The following is a 20,972-nucleotide window of genomic DNA, read 5'->3' as shown; positions in this document are numbered from 1 at the left end:
GTAATTTGACTAGTCATAAATGAATTGCAGATATCTACAAATGTATTTTGGATATCTTTAAAAATTTGGAATTAAAGATATCTTAAATTTTATTTTGACTAGGCAAATCATATTAAAAGATATCTTGAATTGGAATTACGACTAGTCAAAACTCAATTGAAGATATCTCTAATTGAATGATCACTAGTCATATTGTAATTTGAGATATCTCTAATTAGAATTTTGACTAGGCAAATCATATTTAAAGATATCTTGAATTGGAATTACGACTAGTCAAAATTCAATTGAAGATATCTTAAATATATTTCAATGGAAGTCAATGGAAGGTTATGACTAGTCGTAATAGCATTGTAGATATCTGGAATGTGTATTATGACTAGTCAAAATTACATTGTAGATATCTTCAATGCATATTATGACTAGTCATAATCACATTGTAGATATCTTAATTCCAATTATGACGAGTCATAATTGCAATATAGATATCTGGAATTACAATTGTGACTATCCGAAATTATATTTTTGGATAGTCAAAAAAAGGATTTAAATGTTAAACGGCTTGCCATATTAACTCTGAAACATGCAACTGTAAACTTTCCAAGCAAACTTTGATGACGCGACTCTCTCAGGTACGTCACATCTCCTTTATATCCTCCATCCTTCCGCTGTTAATTGAAAACTCTGCCTAAATCATTTCAAGTGAAAATGAAAGTAAACTAAAAGGTACGGTGGCCGAAGTTTTCCACTGCCACAGTTGGAAATGTTTTTTTTTTTTTTTTTGGTCTCTTTTCAGTAGTTTCTCCGACTGGCGCTGTGTGACACTACACTGATTTAAGGGGGTTTTGTATGAATGTTACTTATTTAATGTGGCAAAAGTATTGCGGGACAGGAAGAAAGTCATGGGTAAGACTGCCGACCTGACTGCTGTCCAGAAGGCCATCATTGACACCCTCAAGCGAGAGGGTAAGACACAGAAAGAAATTTCTGAACGAATAGGCTGTTCCCAGAGTGCTGTATCAAGGCACCTCAGTGGGAAGTCTGTGGGAAGGAAAAAGTGTGGCAAAAAACGCTGCACAACGAGAAGAGGTGACCGGACCCTGAGGAAGATTGTGGAGAAGGACCGATTCCAGACCTTGGGGGACCTGCGGAAGCAGTGGACTAAGTCTGGAGTAGAAACATCCAGAGCCACCATGCACAGGCGTGTGCAGGAAATGGGCTACAGAGAAGCAGCACTGGACTGTTGCTCAGTGGTCCAAAGTACTTTTTTCGGATGAAAGCAAATTTTGCATGTCATTCGGAAATCAAGGTGCCAGAGTCTGGAGGAAGACTGGTGAGAAGGAAATGCCAAAATGTCTGAAGTCCAGTGTCAAGTACCCACAGTCAGTGATGGTCTGGGGTGCCATGTCAGCTGCTGGTGTTGGTCCACTGTGTTTTATCAAGGGCAGGGTCAATGCAGCTAGTTATCAGGAGATTTTGGAGCACTTCATGCTTCCATCTGCTGAAAAGCTTTATGGAGACGAAGATGTTGTTTTTCAGCACGACCTGGCACCTGCTCACAGTGCCAAAACCACTGGTAAATGGTTTACTGACCATGGTATTACTGGGCTCAATTGGCCTGCCAACTCTCCTGACCTGAACCCCATAGAGAATCTGTGGGATATTGTGAAGAGAAAGTTGAGAGACGCAAGACCCAACACTCTGGATGAGCTTAAGGCCGCTATCGAAGCATCCTGGGCCTCCATAACACCTCAGCAGTGCCACAGGCTGATTGCCTCCATGCCACGCCACACTGAAGGAGTAATTTCTGCAAAAGGATTCCCGACCAATTATTGAGTGCATAACTGAACATTATTTGAAGGTTTACTTTTTTTGTATTAAAAACACTTCTCTTTTATTGGTCGGATAAAATATGCTAATTTTTTGAGATAGGAATTTTGGGTTTTCATGAGCTGTATGCCAAAATCATCAGTATTAAAACAATAAAAGACCTGAAATATTTCAGTTGGTGTGCAATGAATCTAAAATATATGAAAGTTAAATTTTTATCATTACATTATGGAAAATAATGAACTTTATCACAATATGCACATTTTTTGAGAAGGACCTGTATATCTATGGCTGAACAAGACTCAAAAGTCTGAGTCGGTAAAATGATCTGAACTTCCTATCACTAGAGCCCCTTTCACACTGCACGTCGGTCCCGATGGGTCATCTTCTGTGTGAAAGCAAACACATCCCGGGATTGATTCCGGCATTGAACCCGGGTCGGGGACCTAGTAACATTGCCGGGTTCAACAAGAATAACAACAAAAATTAAAGTTCTTGTAGCCATGGTCACTGCAAATTAACCATATTTTTGTTTATTCAATTAATAATTTATAAAGAAGTATTAAGATAAGATTATTGTTTGCTTAGGTCTGCTTTTATAACCAAAAATATGTATAATACATATATAATAATAATAATAATAATAATTTTCTAGGCACTCAAAGTGCTTTACATAGTCTGGGGGTATCTCCTCATCCACCACCAGTGTGCAGCATCCACCTGGATGATGCGACGGCAGCCATAGTGCGCCAGAACGCCCACCACACACCAGCTTACTGGTGGAGAGGAGACAGAGTGATGAAGCCGATCAGCATATGGGGATTGTTAGGAGGCCATGATGGTCAGAGGCCAATGGGAGAATCTGGCCAGGATGCCTAGGTCACACCTCTACTCTTTTCGAAAGACATCCTGGGATTTTTAATGACCACAGAGAGTCAGGACCTCGGTTTAACGTCTCATCCGAAGGACGGTGCTTGTTGACAGTATAGTGTCCCCATCACTACACTGGGGCGCTAGGACCCACACAGACCACAGGGTGATCACCCCCTGCTGGCCTCACTAGCACCTCTTCCAGCAGCAACCTAGTTTTCTCAGGAGGTCTCCCATCCAGGTACTGACCAGGCTCAGCCCTGCTTAGCTTCAGTGGGAAACCGGTCTTGGGCTCCAGGGTGATATGGCTGCCGGCAAAACAAGGCTATTGTTTGCTTAGGTGTGTGTATATATATATATATATATACCTAAGCAAACAATAGCCTTTAAAATGACTTAAAATGCATTATATAAAAACAGTGAGGCAATAATGATTGGTTAATAAGGCTGTTAAAATGCATAATGTAGACTAATACAAAATAAACAATTTATCTACATTTCATGTTATTAGAAATGCCTGCAAAGGGAGCCAAAGGCCATGTAACTGATTCTGTTACACTTACAGGCAGGGGCACGGGAAGATGGAAAGATTTTAAGTTGGGGGTGCTGGACGCGTGGGTATTTATTCTTAGTAAAAATAGTTTTTTTTTTTTTTTGTGATATCATATGCTATTTACACTAAGTGCAAATAGCATATTTTCTTAATGATAGATGTTGTTTACACTAATAAAAAATAGCAGTATTTTTTGTGATATAAATTCTATTTACACTAAGTGCAAATAGCTATAGATTCTATTTATACTATATTAAAATAACAGGATATTTTGTAATAATTACTTATTGCCAATACCTCATCATTGTAATACATCATAAAACATTTTGCAATAATAACTTATTGAGTATAAATTTTATTTAAAATTATTAAATGAATACCACCTTATTGGGACAAAAGCTAGATAACCCTACCCGATACATTATTTTCAACTTTTTGATTATTTCCTTCATTTTCATTTAAAAAATGCTTTTCTGATGTGATTTGAAATTTGAAAATGGAGAAAAAAAAGTTTTCCAAAAGGCAGATTCGAATCTGGGTCAATCACGTCAAAAGGAATATGACACACTCTATCATATGGGCCACTGGTTCTAATGATTGATAACCATCTTTTGTAATGTCGACTAGCCTAATCACATGTTGGTGGATGTAACTGGCGTCTCTGCCAACAAGGCGACCTATTTGCTCTTAGTGTAAATAGACAGAAACAACAACAACAACAACAAAATGGGGTGCTGTAGCACCCTCAGCACCCCACTTCCAAAAAAAGCGCTGATGACGACACAGCTGTTTCACGATTGGCCAAATTCACCACATGACAACGATCACATGTTTTTCAGGTTAGTCAAACCTTTTCAGTTCCAATAATGGCCAAAATCTGTGTTTTTAGAACAGTAAAAGATTTTTTAATGTAGACTATCTGTGTTGTATGATAAACGTGACACAACAGTGCACTGTTGTGTCACGTTTATCATACAACACAGATAAAAGCATATATACCCCACTGTTTTAGTATTTAAATAGTTTATGATTATGTTGAACTTTTATTCTTGAAAATATGGCACTGTATTAAGCAGTATGTAAAAACAGTTTCTGTTGCTCATGAAAACATTTCTAAAATGTCTGTGTATTTTACAAATATTTCATTTAATTCACTTCTTCTGTGATAAAGTATGCAAACACCGCGTGAGTGTCACTAAAGCCCCTTTCACACTGCACGTCGGACCTGGCAAATTGCCGGAACATTGCTGGGTCGCCTTCTGTGTGAAAGCAATTGAACCTGGGTCCGGGACCTAGTAACATTGCCGGGTTCAATCCCGGAACGAGCACTGTGTGAACAAAAGCCAGATCTAATGCCGTGTCGTAGTGATGATGCACGTTGTCGCGCAACTTTTTTACCGGCTGTTTTGAAGGAAGATCAACTTTCGCGACAAAAAAATATGTGCAAACTGTAATGTAGCAGAGATCAGTTAGTTCCTCACTTTCCGCGCTGACGCCGAGATCGTTCGCCAGCTTCAGTGAAAGTATAACGTGCCTAACGTTTTTGACCCGTACATTATACCCCATGCCCTGATGTCACGTGTCGTTACGGACCTTTACGGGTTGTGTGTGAACGCACGCACATATCCCGGGTAATCACTGGCAGTGTGAAAGTGCAAAATCTAGTGACCTGGGAACAATTGCCGGAACACTTTACCCGTGTATTTGCCGGAATCGCAGTGTGAAAGGGGCTTGAGGGGAGCAGAAAGTGTCCGGCTTGACAGCTCCGTTTTTAACTCCGCCCCCCGAATGGAAGCGGCTGCTCGCCGATCGCCGTCTGTAGGCGTGCCTCAAGTCGAACGCACCCGATGCCAGACCACATACTGCATCAATTACAACATCATGGCTGCGTAGAAGAAGGATCTGGGTACTGAAATGGCCAGCCTGCAGTCCAGACCTTTCACCCATAGAAAACATTTGGAGCGTCATAAAGAGGAAGATGCGACAAAGACCTAAGACAGTTGAGCAACTAAAAGCCTATATTAGACAAGAATGGGACAACATTCCTATTCCTGAACTTGAGCATTATGCATAATAATCATGCTTTTAGTCCTGGTTTCCTCTTCAGTCGACATGTATAAAACCATGTCCTGTTTCATAACAGGGAGTCATATTTTGATTAGAAGCCGCATAAACATAAACAAGTCACTGATTCGAAACAAAAGATTTGAAGCAGTGTTTTGAAATCGCCCATCACTAAATATTGTTGAAAAAGTCATTATTGTATTTTTAAGGCGCACAAAAAGATTTATCGTTGCTCTAAAATATTACGATTGAACCACTGAACTCACATGAACTGTTTTAAATATGTTTTTAAAACCTTTATGGATCTTCAGAAGTTCAATGACGTTGTTGTCTATAGAGCCCTCACTGAGCCATCGTATTTAATCAAAAATAACTTAATATGTGTTCCGAAGATGATGATATAGAACAAGGTGACGAGCAGAGTTCAGATCCAAACCTAATTAAAACTCGCCTGTCTGTAGCTTTCTAGTAACCCTTCAGACCTTGATTATCTTGTTCAGGTGTGTTTGATTAGGGCTGAAGAAAAACTCTGCAGGGCTGCGGCTCTCAGGACCGATGTTTACTAGCGTTACCCCTGTTAACATCAACAACGCGGGCACTTCTTCTAAAATAACATTGACGCTATTACTGACATTTTGGTTTGCATAAAAAAATAAAGATTTTTCACTTACAAGATATTTACGGCGAACTTTACAGACAGCGTCACGAGGCGAAGGCGCCCTCAAAGTTGCTCAGAGAACTGAAAGAGTCCTTCACAAAATGGCAGTTTGTGGTTGTTTTTCGCTGTCATTTCGTATTACTGTATTTAAATTTACAGTAACATGTCGCAGACTACATTGAAAGAGTAGCTACTGTACACATACACTAGTAAAATGTTGAGTATAAACCTTGAATATCGAAATAAAGTTCAGCTATTCGAAACTAACATTTAGAATTAGCTAGAATGTCTGTATGTATGAAAATATTAATATGTATTACTCACCAGATGAAGCACGTTTCCAGGTCGCAGAGAAGACACGATGTTTCCGACATTACAGGAAAAACTCTTTCAAGTGCGTTCTCTTGCAACCCCCACTGACAGAAATTAAGTGTTGTTAATGCATAGCACCCAGTCCTGAATGTTTTTTTTATATGTAGGATTAGCAGTTTTACCTGCGAAATTCTGTGTGGTGTTTTTCGCGGTCAGTTTGCACTGCTGTATTTTGATTTACAGTAATTGATAATTTCCCAGAATGCAATGCAATTCTACAGTAACATACTGTCATCCGTGTACACAGTACTCAACTGTTGAGAGTACAATATAATACTGTGAAAACAACCAAATCTACAGTAACACACTGTACACAGCTTATACAGCAAGACACTGTTGAGATCAACAGTATAATACTGTGTAAACAACAGAAATCATTTACAGTGTAATATTAAAAAGTTATGTAAAATGATATTCAACTTGTGATATGAATTCATAAGTTACCCAATAGGTACATGTAAGGAGATAACCAGATAACATACTAGGCACAGGCTATTTATTGCTAACTAAATGCTAGTTAACATTAGTAATTAATTTTAAAGAGCAAAGTAGAATGTAAGTTAAATGAGTCATATTTATTGAACCGCCCAGGGAGCACATATTTTAAATATTATTTAAGCCCGATTAAATTAGGCATTGGTAAAGATAATGTGCTTGCTGGTGCACGTTAATTGATGCACATGGTGTTGTATAACATTATTTAATGAAGTAGATAAATTATTTAAAGTTCGTGGATAAATGTTACTTCATATGTAGCGAATACTTCATACTTGCCACATACCGAATTATTTCCAATTCCTCAAAACGTTGTTTAACAATTTTGTCCCGTTGCTTTAATGGACTCTCTATGCATGGGCTTCTCCCTTGACTTTATGCCTCCACTTCCCCCCGATTGCCTCATAGACAGTAAAAGATTAACTGCGAGCTTCTCCTCCTGTTCATACGGTAATTTCTCTACTGTGCAACAGAGAGTCGCAGGTTATGAAGCAATCGTTAGCCTATTTTTACAAAAACTGATTCTAGGGGGCCCTAACATAAGATACAAGGTAATGGAGCCTTTTTTACATTTTCGTGTTTCTTTAGAAATAACTCATGGACAAATCGAGTCTTTAAATGCCTCAGAAGTAAGGTTATTCGCTGTCAAAGTGATGCCAAAATGAATGGGAGTCAATGGAATGCTAACAGCAGGTGGGGGTCCACTAATCAATGGCAGCGCCCGGGGAAGCTTCAATAAAATATGAAACCCTGCCCCACTGGGAGTCTACGGGTGACGTCACGGACACTACGTCCATGTTTTTATACAGTCTATGGTCCAAACACTGCGTGTATACATCACGTGATGGTCTAGACTAGTTTGCATACGCATTATAGTGCGTTCTTGCACTGGAAATTTAGAATTATCACATTTGTCAAGATATGGGGCAGAAAATGTATAGATCTATATAATTTCATATAGTTACTATCACACGAATAGCAACGTTTTTCTTCAAAAGTCAGCATAATTACAAACGTGATATTGATTTCATACAACAGTTCAATAAACAAGAAGCTAATATCAAGAGACTTACGTTTTAGACAACATATTCCCTGTTTTTGCTCCATTTCAAAAACAAAAATCATTCCAAACACAGCCTGTTTTGCTTCTCTGAGCAGCATGACAGTTCGTTCATGAATGAATCAACACTTTAAATGATTTGGTTCAATCGCAATGACTCACTTATTAACAGTGACTCGCTTCCACCTACTGGCGGTTTTAATTTCATATTTAAGGTACCTTTTCAAAATATTTTTTTTTTTTCAATAATATCAAGTTTTCAATGTTTTATGTTTAAATTATCAAAACATTACTTATTAATTTAACTGCAGGTTAAAGTATTCCATATCCTGCAGTGTGTAAAAAATAAATAAATTCAATAAAAAAAACTTCTTAAACTATTGTGAATTTACATTCTGCATTTAAATTAATAGTTCCCACTGCAAATCATCCTAGGGGTGGCCACAGGGGTTGCCAATGTTTATACAGTCGTCGCCGTGGCCACCGGGGGCGCCCCTGAATTCAAACTGCACAGACAAACACCAGCAAACAAGTTGCCATTGGATTTAAAATTTTCTAAAAAAAATAACTCATGTTCACACTTAAGCTGCGGGCCAGATGTGGGCCGGTTCTGGGCCGAAACTGCTTGCTGTCTGGGGCTGCTTGTCCACCAGCGTCTCGATTTCTGACGCGACGTCAAAGCCCATTCATTTCCTATGGAACTACGTCAGGCAGCAAAAACGCCCCGCAAAGCATGATGGGTCGTGTCGCGTCGATTTGGTCAACAGCAGCGCGTCAAAAAAGTATCTCGGTGGATACTTTATGCAAATGAGAGCGTCAAAATGCGGGGCAGCAGCCAATGGAAACTCGGCGGTGAGAATTTGTGTATGGCCGTTGCTATGGTTTCATATTTAACTGCCGTCTCCCCCTCTTCCAACGCAGGTACAACACCGCAATGCTGATCACCCGGTTCCTGATAGTGAGTCTTCGTCGTCGATCCATTGCAAAATGATAAATAAATGATAAAAAAGTATTTTCCCTCCAAAACTTCACAAATGACGTCCGTACAATGTCCAGCCCACAAATTCCGCCCCCAAGCAGCGAAAACGTCACAGGCGTCGCGTCGGAACAAAAATTGATCCGACGCTGGTGGACAAGCGGCTTTAGTGTTGAAAAAAAAGTGTTGAGAAATTGGTTTTGAATTTGTGCGGGTAAAAATTGCCTTGGGCGGGTGGACACAATTTGGGCTGGTTTGGGGTCTGTTTGGCGGTTTTCAAACATATAAATTGTATAGGCTAACTGGCTAAAAAACAAGCCCAGGTGTGCTGCATGCAAACAGTCATCACGACGTTATAAACACAGCCACACTGCAGTGCAGAGGTGCTGATGCTGATGTGGAGGTCTCGGGTCTGTGACGTGATTAAGGAACGAGTTTCCAGTATCCTGGATGACAGCTACCAATCATGATCAAAGTAATAAAGTAAAACAACCAATAGGAATTATATCAGCATGATAAAGCAGTGAAATCTATTTAGTTTTATTGTTGTTAATGATGATAATATTAAACATATACCTTTAGATTTTAGAATAGGTATCATGATTAAAATATTGTAAAATGTTATTAAAATAATAATAATAATCTTAAATAATTTCATATAAATAATTTAAAAGTTTGTTAACCTTTTTTATCCATTTAGCATAAAACATTTTCAATGTTGTTTCAACGTTAAAACAACTGACCTTATTTCAACCATATTTTAACGTTGAAGGTCGGTCATGTGCCGCTGGGAACGCTTTTTGGATTTTGCACGTTGCAGACGATCCCCTCGCAGCCGCCTGTGCAAGTGTGTACTTGTGAGTGTATTTTGTCCAAAGCGGAGCGAAGAGTCTTTTTGAGGAAAATTAGGTTGTAGCTCGATCGAAACGAAAAAATTAAAATAGGTGTTGAAGCCAACAGTGTTAACTGTGCAGTGTGGCTTGACCTTAAAATGCTTAAAATGTTTTCTTAGATTCAACCCATAAACTCACTCGGATTTTTAATAACACTCCAAAAGTGAAGTGCGAAATGTGAGTACTGGGTGGCGCTGTCGCGTCAGCTGTCCGGCCCCCGTCGCCACGCCGACAGATGTGCAAGATGTCCCCGCGGTTTATATTTTACTTTTGTTTGATTTTGTCTCTGCAAACCTTCAATCCTTTCATTGTATTGATTCGGGCAAATGAATCAAATCAAGATGTTAAAATTGAGGTAACGTTTCTGCCAGAAAACTGCAGCCAGAAAGCCAAGAGAGGAGACATGCTGAATGCTCATTATGATGGATATCTAGTTAAAGATGGATCTCAGTTTTACTGCAGGTAAACGCATATTTTTTTTTTTTTTACAAATAAAGTTGTTGCTAATGTAATGCAGAGAGATTGCAAACAGTGTATTTCGTATTTAATGGAGTTTTAGATAAAAGCTTAATAATAAAGTATTTTTGTTTCCAGTCAATGCCACGTAAAGCTGTTCGTATTAATTTTCTAGTCGTTCGACAAACACGGGTCACCCGCACTGGTTTGTGTTAGGCGTTGGAGAAGTTATTAAGGGCCTCGATTTAGGGCTGAACGGCATGTGTCCCGGGGAGAAGAGAAAAATTACAATTCCTCCGTCTCTGGCATACGGCGAGAAAGGAAAAGGTAGGTCTCTTCTGTCTTGCAGTCCTCAGACAGACGTTCTTTCAGTTCAAATCCGAAAAGAAAGTAATTACTAACCTAACCCTAACTGTATTAATGCAGTCCCTTACACAGGTGGCGCTGTTTGGCTTTTTAAAAATTCTAGTACTTTTTGTTGTTGTTTTAATTCAGTTGATTTGGACAATATTTTAGATAACAGCAAAGCAGAAAATGAGAATTCTTAGTTTTTCCACATAATTTTTTTTAAGATAATTTATTAAAAGCCCAAATTATAGAAATTAGATTTTTTTCCATTGTAGCCTACTGTAAAATTATGTGCTAGATAATTCATATTATCTGAAAATTTACTTTAGTACATTTCACAGTGATTAATGGAGAAGTAACACTTATAAATGAAAGTTATTATAAATCATTAACAAATATTATTGATGCTTAACAGATCATTAGTTAATATTTATTCACATAGCTAGAAATATCCCAGACAGCACACATACGTTGTGCCGATGTTGAGCCGATCTACAAAATTCCATCGACACGATATCGCTCAGGGAGCGTTTGCTAATAGGGAAGATGTCGCCGCGACGTCGGCCTCTGATCGGAAATGCTCTCCGGCCGATGCTGGGACGATGCATCCTGGCCGCTCTGTGTGGACGCGGTTCACCGGCGTTTTGCTCATCGTTACGGACCACCCACGGCTACCTCGCTGGTTTATAATAAAACAACACCACTCTCAAGAACAGATGCAACTTTATTAATATTTTCATTTATTTCATATTGCATGTACAAATACATTAACATTTACCAGATGCTTTGATCAAAAGTGGATAATTTGGGATTATTTGTAGTCTTTTTGAAAATTAACCATGATTTTACTACAGTTTTGTGTTCAGTTAAAATTAACATTATCTTTCAACATTTTTAAAGGGTAAGTTAAAAAATGTTCAATCTATTTTGCATTGTTACAATGTTGGTAACATTTGTAAAAGAACAATGTTTATTCTTTCTCCAAGATACCGTTTATTTGCCAGCAAAACTGATGCAAAACAGCATGTTTTCATTTAGATGCTCCATTGTGTCATTTTCTCAAAACTTCTCATTTCATTTTGCATCATCCTGCAGAGTGCTGCTTACAAATAAAAGGGGACATGTAGGTACACATAACTCAGAGAGAGTAAATACTGTTCATTTACAGATATTAGAGACATTGCAATAAAGCAGGTTGAAAATCATCAAATTTACTCTTATAGGCAAAATAAGGATAATATTTGTTTTGTGTGTCAAATGTTTTGTGTGTTCATGTACAGTTGTCGTCGTCTGTAGTCTTTGTGAGCGTTGGTGTCATCTGAAGTCTTCCCAAGTGATTTGGATTCGGTCTGGAGCTGGTGTAATCTCTAGAAACCTTGGTATGGCCATCACGAGATAGAAACAGGAAATAAAAAAATAGAAAGTTTAGCATAGTTGCTGCTGTTCATATTATTTCAGACAAAAGATTATCTATTTAATCACATATAACTGGAGTGCATGGTTATTAGATGTGTTGTGTGAATACTAAACTATGTATTTTAATCTAATTTAACCTAAAAAAGTGTGTCCGAGCCCCAAATATTATTAGCAAGGCTATTTCAATGTAAAATACCAAAAAGTTCTACTTCCTTTAGTGGACTTTGATAAATTCTTAGTATTAGAATTTTGTGACCTCACTACAGGCCAAGCACCACGGATGCTGTTGCCTCAATCTGTGCTTATTTTGCTATATATATCTGATTTAATCACAAGTAGGTTTAATGAACGCACATCCAAAAACTTTAGGCAGGTGCTTAATCACATGATACACTTCACCAATCAATAAACAAAAATCAACACATTGCCACTAATGCTCTCAAAAATCAATGTATTGATGAAGTGTTTCATGTGATCCCTGTAAATGTATTATTTGTGGAACAGGCAGTCTCTTTAGAATGGAATACACATGCCACAGTACCATTTTAGTAGGTGGAACATCATATTTGTAATTTATACTACTGTTAAATGTTTGGGGTCAGTAAGATTTATTATATCTTTGAGAGAAGCCTCTTCTGCTCACCAAGGCTGCCTTTATTTGATCAAAAGGAAGTAAAAAACAGTAATATTGTGAAATATTACAATTTAACACAACAGTTTTCTACGTGAATATATTGTGAAATGTAATTTATTTCTGTGATCTAAGCTAATTTTTATTACTCCAGTCTTCAGCGTCACATGATCCAAGTCAAGTCACTTTTATTGTCACATCACCACAGCACATGTGCCTTGGTGAGTGAAATTCTTTTGAGCTTGCTCCAGAAATTGCAGAAACAATTAACATATAACCATACAGACTTCAACAGGTGAAAATGTGCAATATGCACATACATATAGTCAGTACACACAGTGTACTATTAGACAAACTTACAGTTAACACTACACATTATACGCAATATGTACATACATACAGTTAGCACTACACATTATACACTAGACACAGAATGTACACGTTCCACATTATGTAAACATATATAAGCATAAAAGTATGCTAAGGTGCAACAGCGTGTACGTGAACTGGATAAAGAAATGTCATGTATGTGCATTAGATGGTATCCAGTGATAACAGGTAGAATATTGTATTAAATGCAGTGTGTAGGTATAGTCCAGTGTTGAACTGTTGGAGTTAAAGTGCAGTGTGTGGCATACCATATTGTTGGAGGGTGCTGTAGGGTGTATTACTTCTGACTGTTCATCAGTCTGATAGCCTGAGGGAAAAAGCTATCCCTCAGTCGGCTAGTGCGCGATCGGGTGCTGCGGAGACGTCTTCCTGAGGGCAGCAGAGAAAGCAGTCTGTGGGACGGGTGGCTGGAGTCACTGATGATCCTCCGGGCTTTCCTTATATTCCGCCTGGTGTAGATGTTCTGGAGGGAGGGAAGCTCACCTTGCACGACCCTTTTCAGAGCTTTGCGGTTTCCAACGGTGCTGTTTCCAAACCAGGCAGTGATGCAGCCCATCAGGATGCTCTCTATAGTGCAAGTGTAGAATGTTCTGAGGATGCTGGGGCTCATTCCAAACTTCCTCAGCCGTCTCAGGAAGACGAGGCGCTGGTGTGCCTTCTTCAGCACTGCATCAGTGTGTATAGACCAGGTGAGATCCTCATTGATGTTAATGCAGAGGAACTTGAAGCTGCTTACCCGCTCCACAGGTGTCCTGTCGATGGTGATGGGTGTGTGTTCTCTGCTCTGTCTCCTGAAATCCACCACCAGCTCCTTGGTCTTGTCGATGTTGAGTGAGAGGTGGTTCTTCTGATACCATTTAGTCAGGGTGCTCACCTCCTCTCTGTAGGCTGTCTCATCGTTGTCGGTTATCAGGCCTATCACCGTTGTGTCGTCAGCGAATTTGACGATGACGTTGGAGCTGTGTGTGGCTGTACAGTCATGTGTGTACAGGGAGTACAGGAGTGGGCTGAGGACACAGCCCTGAGGAGCACCAGTGTTGAGGGTCAGCGGGGATGAAGTGTTGTTGCCCATTCTGACCACCTGACTTCTGCCTGTCAGGAAATCCAGGATCCAGCTGCACAGAGATCTGTTTAGTCCCAGAGTCTGGAGCTTCGCAACAAGTGTGGTAGGCACTATGGTGTTAAATGCTGAGCTGTAGTCCACAAACAGCATTCTCACATAGGTGTTCTTAATTTCCAGGTGGGAGAGAGCAGTGTGTAGGGTGAAAGCAATAGCATCGTCTGTAGAACGGTTGCTGTGATATGCAAATTTTAGCGGGTCCAATGAGGCAGGCAGCACAGAGCAGATGTAGTCTCTGACGATTCTCTCAAAACACTTATTGAAGATGGGTGTGAGAGCAATGGGCCTCCAGTCATTTAAACATGTGATTTTGTTTCTCTTTGAAATGGGCACAATGGTAGATTTTATTAAGCACGAGGGAACCACAGACAGGCAGACATTCTGATTTGCTGCTCAATAAACATTTTTTTATTATTATCAATGTCTTATCAATTATCAAAAGTTGAAACAAACATTTCTGTTTCAAATAAACACTGTACTGTTTTAAAACTTCATTCATCAAAGAATCCTGAAAAAAATTAAGCAACACAGCTGTTTTCAACACTGATAATAATCAGAAATGTTTCTTCAGAAGCAAATCAGAATATAAGAATGATTTCTGAAGGATGCTGAAAATACAGCTTTACCATCAAAGGAATAAACTTCTCTAAATATATTCAAATAGAAAACAGTCTTTTAAAGTCACGTAAATTGTATTAATTTCATACATTAAACTGTGGTTGCCATAAAAGACTTTCAAAAATTAAAAAAAAAAATCGCTACCGTGACCGTTGTCTAAACAAGTTAACGGTAACATTATTTGAAATGAGCCAGTCTCTTCAGCTGCCCATAGACTGTATAAAACACACCGTGTGCCTTACTAGTACCTTTTCAGTGTCACAGAATTAACAAAGTAGTATTTTTTTTGTCTGAGCTGAAGTGAAATTGTAACGTTACCTGAAAGCCACAGATGTCGCTGGGATGGGTCTCGTCTCTCTCTCTGGATGGCTAAAAGAGACGAATATCTGTGCACGCGCACACAGATAAGCGCGGCATCGGCCCGCGGTCGTGAACCAACTCAGGGCCGACGATTGATGAGCTGGAGAACAGAGCACTGACCGAATTATATCGGCCTCCGCTTGGCCGATGTTTTATAGATGTTTTAGGTAATGAGGCCAACGTTTCGATATTGGGCCGACGTCGGCCAGACGTACATGTGCTTTCTGGGATGAGATAATGTTCTTGTTAATGAACTCACTAAACAATTCCTAATGATTAACATATGATTATTCAATGTAAATTGAAATGCTTATAAATGTCAGTAATCCATCAATTCATATGATCTTCATTTGTTGGTCTTTTGTGCAGACCTCTATTTACACATCTTAACAAATAATCTATGAATTATTTGTTTATGTTTTGCAGTACCCAATCTAAAGTGGAAACTATTCATCATTTGCAAATATTTATAAATGTTTACTAAACATACCTTTATGAGCAGTCGTCTCAATTGCAAAAAAGTGTCTAGAAAAAAACAGAATTTACCCTATACATGTTAACTAATCATTTATTAATCATTTGTTCATGTTTTTGCAGTAGTCAATCTAAATTTCAAACTATTCATAATTTGTAATCATTTAGTATCTTTATGGGCATTGGACTTTTAGCTACTGTAACTGTACTGTAAGGTTTGTGTAAAGGGTGGCTGGTTAAGTTTAGCTAAATGCTTGCTAAAGACATAACAGATTGTAATTTTAGTGCCAAAAAAAAGTTTTTATTGCCTCAACACACGTTAGTACAATATAACATCTATATCTATAACATTATATTCAGGGGCGTAGATTACGCGGGGGACTCTCGCGCAGAAAATCATACCAGGAAACTCCTAATATGGGCAACAGCGTCCAGCTATTGCTGTATGAAACAGTTGTTTTAGTTTTTTCCAAGTCCACCAGCAGGTGATAAATAAAGTATAAGAACAATGCAGTGATAATTGACATAGCATTTACAGTATAGAAACGATTCTGCCTTATTAGGAGATAAAAAGTGTTTGTAGTATTTAAACAAATCATTATTATTTGTTATTGTCCAGCAGTTATAGATTTCTAAGCCAATTAAAAGCTAGAAATTAGAGAAAAATTTAAGTTGCCTACACTGAAAAAAAAAAACGATTCGTTGTCTGAACAACCATTACTTATAAAATTATATATATTAAACACAAAAAACATAGTATTTATAACTTTTCAATGTCTACTTAACATATAGTTCATGTAACGCAAAAATAGAAGTTACAAAGTGAACTTAAGTGTATGCATAAATAAAATGAAAGAAAATAAGTCACGTCAACTACTAGAACAATTTCATTAAAATTAAGTAAATCTAGCTTAAAATTTTAAGTATTTGTCTGTGAGCCACGTGCTATGCTGTTTCCTGCCAAGGAGCCATTTTGTGAAGCACATGTGAAGACGGTGATAAGGGGTAAGCTAACTTTTTTTGAAAACTAAGTATGATATTAGATTTTGGCGGTTTACCATCAATGAACCCCTGTTTGTGTGTGTGTGTGTGTGTTAATGGGTGAAACGCAACGTGATGTAGATGCTGAAAAGAGGTAAGCTTACTTAATTTGTCTCTTTACCATATAATGTTACTCGTTTATTGCATTTGTGATCAAAAAAGGAACTTTTAAACTGAATTTCTGAATCGCTTAGAATAATGCTTCAGTAATTAGAAACGTGTTATGACTACTTATGAAAACATCGAGTTTGTACGTGTAAACCATTCCAGGATAAAAATAATAAAAAAAGTACGGACACAATGTTCTAATGTTCTCTATAAGTTGCAGTCCGGGCCTGGGAGCAGGTTAATTTTGAGGTTTGGTTTATATTATATTATAGAATATATGCTACATCTCAATATGTATGCACGATAATTAAGTAGTAATGGTGATCTCGATTCAAACACACGCAAACTTATTTCTAAATGACAACAATTCCTCTGTCTAGTAAACCTTCGAAATTATGATCACAACTGTAAATTTAAACCTGCGTTCCCTCTGCCGCTGATCCGAAGAGTGCACCATTAACAGACAAGGTACAAACAAAATGTGTATTCAGGACCAGGATTGAAAATTACTTTCTGTTTATCTAAAGAAATTCATTAATCAGACACAGTGTGAGGATGAGTAAATGATGAAAACATTTTGGGTAGATCAACCGACTGACTTGGCCATTCTCCAATTAGCTTTAAAAAAAAAAAAAACTCTTGTCACTTTAGAAATTTCAGATCATTGTTGTGGTGTATAGATTTTTATTTTCTCTTTCAAAATTAATTTTTCTTTCAACTTCCATTTTTCATCAGCAGTTTCACCGTCATTATAGACGAGTTGGTCAAATAATGCCTTTATTCACAAACTCTATAGAGTCACTGTATAGTTGTGATGGTGTGTATGCACCATAACAAGCTGCATTTGTTTTACTTTTCAGACCAGCCCTGTGGAACAACATAGAGAAGTTGTAATTCTATGCTTAATTGTCTGCTTCTCTGAAAATCCTGAGAATCTCATCAAGCACCATTAGGTGAGCATCTGAAATCGATCAACAAGCAAGTTACTTTCCAAACCTAAATAAACAACTTATATAAAGGCAGTTAATTAAATTCAACCAACATAGGTAGAAATAAAATGAATGGATGTAAGTCACTTATTTTATTTTAAAATATGTCTATTTCAAAATCTTATTTTTTGTGTTATTTCATTGCAATGTATTTTTTTGCAGAGAAACAATCTGAAAAAATATCAAGTGGTGTTGTAAGTAAATACACATTTGCTTTGTTTTGTTTTTGTTTAGTTTTTTAAGGATACTCATGGGAATAAGGAGGAACTGCTCACACTTAAAATCATCACAAAAGGTGGCTCAACAGATTATCCATTACAGACTGGGATAAGTGCTGGAAAGCGTAGAGGTGTTGACGGGATTGGCAGGTGTTGCGAAGGCTTGTGTTTTTCTGCTTGACCTAATTTATGCAATTCATCTGAGTTATCCTAAAGAGCTCAATGTACAATGTTTGTCTGCAACTGTTTGATTACATTCTTGTTTTATTCTCATATATATATATTTTATTTGTCGCATGTTCCAAAAGTAAATGTGAGAAAAATTGTTGCAAAGGGTAAAAAAAAGTGACCTATTGTGAAGATTGCAATCTATGTCTTACAAACAAAACAAAAAGAAAGAAAAGGGTTTTTTTTGGTTTTTGTGTTTTTTTTTCTCTAGTTTTATTAGGAATTCTGTACAAAAGTAAATGTTGGAAAAATTTAAATCCTTTAAGAAGTGTTGCAAAGGGTGAAAAATCAAGGAAATAACCTGTTGGAAGTGAACTTCCATTTGTATATTTGTCACATTTTGTTGTACATTCATTATGTGTGGTTTTAGGCTTCACCGTTGCTTTGCAGCCTGTCAAAAAAATAAACTGAAATGCTTTATTTTGTGTAATTTGCTTGTTTAATTTATTTAAGATAGTAAATGTACTGTAAGTAGACCAATAGCTGAAGATCTAAAATTAGTTAAAATCTTAAGTTGGTTCAACTAAATTTTTAAATATATATATAAGCTTAAATGTTAAGTTAACACTAGATTATATAATGTTGAATATTTTAAGTAAGAAATGTTGAGTGAACTCAAATATTTAAGTTCCTATAACAAAGATTATCTTGTTTATTTTAAGTAAAATTGTTCCAAGTTGGGCTTACTTAAAAAGTGTGTTTCAAAAATGGTGCATATATATTTTAAGTAAATCCAACACATAATTTTTACCAGTGTATACGGTATCCACTACCAATCAAAAGTTTTTGAACAGTTAGCTTGTTAATGTTTTTTAAAGAAGTCTCGCCTGCATTTATTTGATCCAAATACCGCAAATCAGTGAAATTTTGAAATATTTTTAAAAGCCTGTTTAAAATAGCTGTTTTCTATTTTAATATATTTCAAAATGTTATTTATTGAGATTCAAAAGCTGAATTTTTTGCATCATTACTCCAGTCACACGATCCTTAATAATTTCTGATTTGCTGCTAAAAAAAGAAAAGAAAAAAACTCTTATTATGATAATGTTGAAAACAGCTGAGTAGAATTTTTTCAGGTTTCTTTGATGAATAGACAGTTCATAAGAGCAGCATTTATCTGAAATAGAAACCTCTTGTAAAATGATGTCTTTATCATCACTTTTGATACATTTAAAGAATCCTTGCTAAATAAAAGTATTATTATATATATATATATATATATATATATATATATATATATATATATATATATATATATTAAATTATAAATATATACGTGTATATATATATATATATATATATATATATGTATATGTATATATATATATATATATATATATATATATATATATATATATATATATATATATATATATATATATAAATATATATAAGCATAATGTTTGTTAATGATTTATGAATGCAAAGTTCCAACATAAATGTAAGGTTTAAGATTTAAACCATTAACAATCACCTTTCTGTGATGGAATAGGTCCTGTACCACCAAATGCAACAGTGGTCTTTGAGGTGGAGCTTTTGTACATAACCAGAGGACCACGCAGCATAGAAGCCTTCAGAGAAATTGACGCTGACAATGACAAGGCACTGACAAAAGAAGAGGTAATAGACATCAGTTAATGCATGTTAATTGTAATTTTCTTTTGCATACATAATTTTTATTTATTCATTATTATTGTTTTTAAAATTTACAAATGATCATTTTTGGATTTACAGATTAAAGAATACTTGAAAATGGAAGCAAAGAAGTTAAACACACAGAAAGATGAATCCTATTTTGATGATGTCGTGGCAGATGTGTTCCATAAGAATGATCACAATGCTGATGGGACCTTATCGCTAAAGGAGTACAATGTTTATGGCCATGATGAACTATAAACACTACTAGAAAGACATTTTTATGCAGGTGGTGCACTAGATGTTCTCTACAAGATACTCTTCAAACTGTAGAGTTGATGAACACCACTAAATTTTGAATAAAGTTGACTCAGACACTAACTTGTCATGGCATAATGCAAAAACATAAATAGTGCATATAAAAGTACTTTTTAAAAACTGTTCTCAAAATGCTTCCATTTGCTCAAATTTATCAACTTAGAATGTCCTTCAAGCTATGAAAAAAATGTTATTTTAAGAACTGTTCACATATAGGTTCTTTGGGAAACTAAAAATGGTTCTTCTATGGCATTTCTGCAAAAATCTTCTATTTTTAGTGTAAACAGCCTTGTTTTTTGAACACAGCACACAATGTTTAACTATGCACAGATTTACAATTAGCAATAGAACAGAATAACCCATATTTACAAACACTATTTACAACCAAACAATTCAGACAAATGAACTCAAGGATTGCATTTACAGCTCTGTTTAAATCATTATCATTTAAAATCATTATCATTCTTAACATTGTGTAATTTTGAAGAAAATTACTTGGACAGTATATTGTAAACAAAATGTATTTACCATATGTAAATATACAGTCCCCTGCTGTGAGCTAATAAAGAAGTTTCCATGACACATGGTTCACATGGAAAAAAGTCACATTTCATTGAACCATAAAATTGCAAATTAGCCATTCAAATCTTGCCATACCCATTAAGAACACCAGGTGGCTCTGTAATACAATTGTTTAAGTGTTGGAATGCACTTTCCTTGAACCTGCTTTAAAAAATCAGAGACTTGTAATTTTGTAATGTATATATATATATATATATATATATATATATATATATATATATATATATATATATATATATAAGTGGCCTGATTTTCTGATCGGTGAATTTGTG

At 36.6% G+C, this 20,972-nt stretch overlaps 1 protein-coding gene across 1 annotated transcript; it reads left to right on the top strand.

The window, feature by feature from the left end:
• The first annotated feature begins 9,790 nt into the window (after nucleotides 1-9,790).
• LOC132153145 (peptidyl-prolyl cis-trans isomerase FKBP7-like) lies at nucleotides 9,791-20,700 on the top strand. The gene is made up of 4 exons (XM_059562448.1): nucleotides 9,791-10,230; nucleotides 10,400-10,551; nucleotides 19,658-19,785; nucleotides 19,900-20,700. Exons 1-4 carry the CDS (start codon nucleotides 10,004-10,006, stop codon nucleotides 20,059-20,061), a joined length of 669 nt encoding a protein of 222 aa, XP_059418431.1. The 5' UTR covers nucleotides 9,791-10,003; the 3' UTR covers nucleotides 20,062-20,700.
• Nucleotides 20,701-20,972: the final 272 nt, after the last annotated feature.

The sequence above is a fragment of the Carassius carassius genome, chromosome 11, assembly GCF_963082965.1.
Source record: "Carassius carassius chromosome 11, fCarCar2.1, whole genome shotgun sequence".
In the NCBI taxonomy this organism is placed as follows: Eukaryota; Metazoa; Chordata; class Actinopteri; order Cypriniformes; family Cyprinidae; genus Carassius; species Carassius carassius.
This window is presented reverse-complemented; position numbering and strand designations above follow the sequence as displayed.